Genomic DNA, 5,403 nt, shown 5'->3' with positions numbered 1-5,403 from the left:
CCGGGGGACACGTGTAGGGTGGGTCTTGGATGGACAAGATGGTAAGTCCTACGGACGCGAGCAACATTGCCCCCCAAAACTGTGTAATAATATGGCATAATAGTACGTATAATTAAGATTGTTCAGAATTATTTGATACGATTTGATTTTTGTGCTGCACATAGTAGAAGCAAATGATTTAGGATAATTTACAGATATCATATAGAAAAAGACTTGGGCAACAGTTGTTTGTTATGTTTCAAACGTACCTTTAAGGCCTCATCAACAGTGAATAATTTGCCCGTAGTAAGCGCCATTTCAGCTTGTCTCGTAGACACAATATTACAAATTGTACCCATAAACCAGGTTGGTGCAATAATACCCACGGCCGTTTCGTTTAGCCCTATCGTGTATTTACCGCTCACCATGGCGCGGTATTCGCACGATGTTGCTAATAAACATCCACCGGCTGGCGCATGACCCTAGAATATAATGAAAAAGACATTTATATCAATAAATAAGTAAGTTTATGGAACTGGCTGGGCCAACCAAATTAAAAACAAATAACGCCTTCCAGTTCATCGACTATTTACGGGTAAACTCGTTAATATCGCTGTGATTCCAGTACTGCCATCTGGTGTTCATAATTTATAATTTTATGATCCATTTCAAGTTGTGTTTTTGTAATTTTTTTGCTTAGTCGTTGTATGTACTATATAATTAGCGCAACTGCACTCAATATAAACTTGAGATAAAATAGAATTACAGTAGACTATATGATAAGAATCTCAAGTCGATTATTACTGATAGACGTTTCCACTGATATGGCTGTTTTGTTTTTTATGATTACTTATATTATATCCTTTGGTATCTGGTAAATGTGTTATTTTCATAACTTATCCTTCGATGTGATCTTCTTTGTTTTACAGCAAGCATCCTTCAGGTAATGTAGCCAAGAAGCTTCCTTTTATGACGTCGTATTCTTTCTGAGACAAGTGAGAATCATCGTAGTCTTGGGGAAATTTAGGAAATAACGTACCAAGAGCATCTACGTTTGGTGTTCCAAGATTAATGGATGTGTTGAGTGACAGGACGCGATGATTCTTGCGTGGTAATAAGATGATTAACGTCGTTGGTGTTTGATACATAGTGAATTAATCTGTCCTCATATAGATAGACTACACTTCGTGCATTTTGCTTAACTATATACAATTTTCGACGTCAAATGCCACATCTATCTGCCAAAATGTTATCTAATCAAGCTTTTCCATATGATTTTTCATTTCCGCGATAGATAAGTCGTTGCCCCGTAATACTTTTACTTTAATTGCACTGTCAACTTTAATCGCATATTATCGTAAAGGTTATTAGATATAACTGTCTTTACTAATTTCAGGTTAGGGTTTAAAAGATTGGAGCTGTCTAACAAGACAATTTAAATTTTTTATATAACTAGCTGACCCTTCAAACGCTGTTCTGCCTTATTCTTATCATTTAGGGTTATAAAAAGTAGATGTTGCCTGATCCTCAGACCTACAGACTGTATGCAAAATTTAATTTGAATCGGTTCATCCGTTTCGGAGTAAGGTAACTAACATTGTGACACGAGAATTTTTTACATAAGAAGATTGCTTATAAGGAAAAAAATGGTGAATCATGCATCAAAAAATCATTTTTATTGAGTTAAGCATGCTTTGTCGAAGCACAAGACCCACTATGGGGTTGACGAGCCAGATACTAAAGAAGGCTAGTGAGTGATTGGTTCTTTTTACCGCAGTGAACATCTCATTCCCATGGAAGGATCCAGTATAATACGCATTTGAATCACTCTTTCTTTCATCACGATTTCTTTTATGTCATAGTCGGCAATGGGCTGCTACTCCCTATAAATATTTGGAGAGGTAAACTGTTGATTGCAGACCTCACGCCTCTACAAATGGAATGCTGACTTCAAATTAGAATTGGATTAAGAAAGAATTGACGAGAGGAACAACAGAAAGGACTGAGAACGCTAAGGAAAAGGTTAAGGGGTATTTTTTTTTTTTTTTTTATGTTACAGTCGGCAATGGAGCTGGTGGGACGCCTGATGGTAAGCGCTACCACCGCCCATGAACATTTGGAGAGGCATAAGGTCCATTGCAGACCTTACGCCTCTACAAATGGATTGCCGACTTTTTGGGAAAGGATTAAGAAAGGATTGGCGATAGGAATAAAGGAAAGGACTGGGGAGGGTAAGGAAAAGGATATGGGCCTCCGGCTCCCCCACTCACCGAACGAAACACAGCAGAATGCTATTTCACGGTCTTCTGTGGGGGTGTGGTACTTCCCCGGTGCGAGCTGGCCCAATTTGTGCCGAAGCGTGCTCGACTACCACATACATAATGGTATATAAATTCCTAAACTATTAATTTCCTTTCACCTCGCGAGCGCATTCGCTGGCAACAATTAGTTAATAGCTCTTAAAAACACGCTCGTTCTATCACAAATACGTGGTGCAATAAATTAATTTTAGCATTCTCACAGCTAAGTATAAGGGTCACTAAATTATAATAAACCTTTCTTTTGACATATATTTTCATGTTTTGTTTTTTCTTTTCTATTTACTGATATAGCACACTTACATTAACTGCAGCAGCTGTTATACAGCTGGATTCAAACAGTTTCAACCACACCTCTTGCAATGTTGTCCAGAAGAGTTCGGCTCTCTTCATATCAGGTTTATACATCTCCATAATATCTAGACCAGCTGAAAATACTGTGGGTGACGCCTGTAAGAAATTAGTCACATCTAAGACATAATTTCCATTAGACATTTTAAGAGATGAAAGATTGATGATGATGATGATTCTGATTGGAATATTTATGGATTTACAGTTTCTGCAATGTGACGATCTGCTTATCGTTATCTCTATTAAAATTTTACATAACATATGGTATTGTTTTTTGATCTTGAGATAGTTACGAGGTTAGGACATAGGCTACTTTTTGAGAATCATCTCATTCCTATGGTAAGATCCATTGTGGTGGGCCTTTGTATTACTACCAAATCTATAAATTCCGATAGCTGGCACTTAATTAAAATGTATGTATGACCACAATAAACTTTCTTGACGACGCGTGCCGAGAGTGAGTAAGTTTCTGTATGAAAATATATAATATAACTAGCTGCACGCCCCGGCTTCGTCCGGGTAGTCTTTTATCGTAATTAAAATAATATAAACTATCCTATCTCTCAAGTTGGATCGAACTGCATATGGTGTGCGAATTTTATTATAATCGGTTAAGTGGTTTAGTAGTCCATTGAGGACAAACATTGTAACACGAGATTTATATATATTAAGATATTATGTTTCAGCTCAGCTCAGCTCAGAAGTGTTGACATAAGCACTTACTGTCCTATTTTACTCATGACACTATTATTTGTATGTAAAGAATGAATAGAGAGAAATATGTTTGTATATATTAATTTTCATAAATAGTATTTTAACACAATTCACGAAGAATTTCACAATTTATGAAGTTCATAAAGACTCAAAGGTATTTTTTTTTATATTATGTTCTGTGGGTCTTAGATAAGAGTGAAAAGTTTTAACATTAATCATTACTGGATACTATAACACCTATCAGAACACTGATAACACATTATTATTGTTAGATAATTATTTTTTTTATTAAACTTTAAATAATGTATATTATTTATTAGGTAAAATATCCATATTATGCAACATTTATTACAATTTTTTTAATATTTCATGTACAGAAGTAGTTTGACAATTGTTTTAAGACATATATTATAATATAATCAAGAATAGAATTGGTATATTAAAAACGATACTTACAGAAGTCAGAATCAATGCTCTGAATTTATTTTTGCTTACTTCATCCAGCGATTTACTTATTTCTTGCAGTAAATCCAGATTGAGACTGTTAACAGGGGGTCTTTGTAGCGTTAGAACAGCAACACCGTCATTGTCAGCGTTCAAGCTTGTTAGGTTTGCTTGACTGGACATAGACCTAATGCTAGGCGCCACTTGCTTTAAACTTCTTATTCCATGTCTAATCATCTTACTGGCAAGTATACAAAAAAATAGTAATGTTTATTACAGATCCTCATATAGATGTTTTTTATTTGAACTGATTAATTTTGAGAGATAACTGTATAGCAATCGTATACTTATCGCAAATAAAAAGTAACATTTAATTATTGTTTCTGATAAAACAAAATACGTCGCGTCACTGTTAAATTGTATTTTATGTACATAATATACTTATACGAGGAATATATAATTTACAGAGCTATACATTATAATTTAATATATGAACTTGTAAGAGAAAGATCCTGCCTACATTTAAATCAAAGGCTTTTTTCTGATCTTTATTTAACTCCGAAACTATTAATTTAGAAAGACAGATCAAGAAATAATTATAAATTTATTAAAGCTTAACATATTTAATTTATTATATTTCAGAAATATAAAAGATACCTACAAGTACCTGGAACTAACAGAAAAGTTGTAATAAACCTTCGGAATTGATACTGGGACAACTTATTATTTAATTTAGTTTAGTCACTTGGCACCTGGTCAATAGCTTAGGTACGTCTGATTAATGTGATAGTGTAGCGAATTGTGAAGACGCATAATAAACAATTTTAGTTATCCTTTAGTCAAGTGATGGGTGATTTTTTTTTTTTTTGGCCACGCTCATTTATTTTTAATATGGATTATGTGGTTTTCACGACAGTGAAAAGATAAATCCTAAGATTAAATAAACACAATTTTTTCTTAAAATTACCTTTAATGGCGATTTAAAAGATTATCAAATAGAGAATATGCATTTAATTCATATTAGGGTTTTTTATATGTTTGATAAACTTTTTAGTTCTTAATCAAGCTCCCAAAAAGAAGTCTGGGAAATTCAAATTTATGATAACGCGACATAAACGAACATAAGCTAAGACGTCATAACCGTTCATAGCTAAGATTACGTTGGCGTCAGTGTTGCCAATGTCAACTTTTACATTTCTAAATTTAAAAGAAACGCATGTATACATGGAATTAGTTGTTAATCTGTGGTGTACATGATGTCCAACCGCTGTTACAAAATGGGTAACAATCTTCTTCTTTTTTTTCTTTAATGGCAAATATATAAACATCATTGATTGTTACAATCAATGACATACTTGAGAAATTTTTGAAAGAATAGAAAAAATTTGATCACGAGGCAGGATTCGAACCTGCGTTTCTTGCCTAACCGTAGCAACGCCTAGCCTCTCGGCCACCCGTGATCTTAAAATTACCATTTTCAAAAAATTAAAATTTAACAAAGGCCGCGTTCCATTGATAAAATATTGTAATCATTGAAATAATGTTTCGTATGGGTTGTGATGGTTCTTAATCATCTCAATAGATGGCGTGGGGTGCC

The 5,403-nt window shown here is 34.1% G+C and overlaps 1 protein-coding gene across 1 annotated transcript in view; it reads right to left on the bottom strand.

Annotated features, from left to right (window-relative positions):
* Positions 1 to 4,202, bottom strand: part of LOC119840859 (enoyl-CoA delta isomerase 1, mitochondrial-like) — a 5,605-nt gene extending 1,403 nt beyond the window's left edge. The window contains exons 1-3 of the mRNA XM_038367636.1: positions 3,819 to 4,202; positions 2,601 to 2,747; positions 249 to 461 (exon numbers count right to left, since the gene is read on the bottom strand). Of these exons, the coding sequence (XP_038223564.1) occupies positions 249 to 461; positions 2,601 to 2,747; positions 3,819 to 4,043 (585 nt within the window). The 5' untranslated portion in view covers positions 4,044 to 4,202. The remainder of the gene's footprint in view (positions 1 to 248; positions 462 to 2,600; positions 2,748 to 3,818) is intronic.
* Between the last annotated feature and the right edge of the window lie 1,201 nt (positions 4,203 to 5,403).

Source organism: Zerene cesonia, chromosome 7, assembly GCF_012273895.1.
Source record: "Zerene cesonia ecotype Mississippi chromosome 7, Zerene_cesonia_1.1, whole genome shotgun sequence".
NCBI classification, from domain to species: Eukaryota; Metazoa; Arthropoda; class Insecta; order Lepidoptera; family Pieridae; genus Zerene; species Zerene cesonia.
This window is presented reverse-complemented; position numbering and strand designations above follow the sequence as displayed.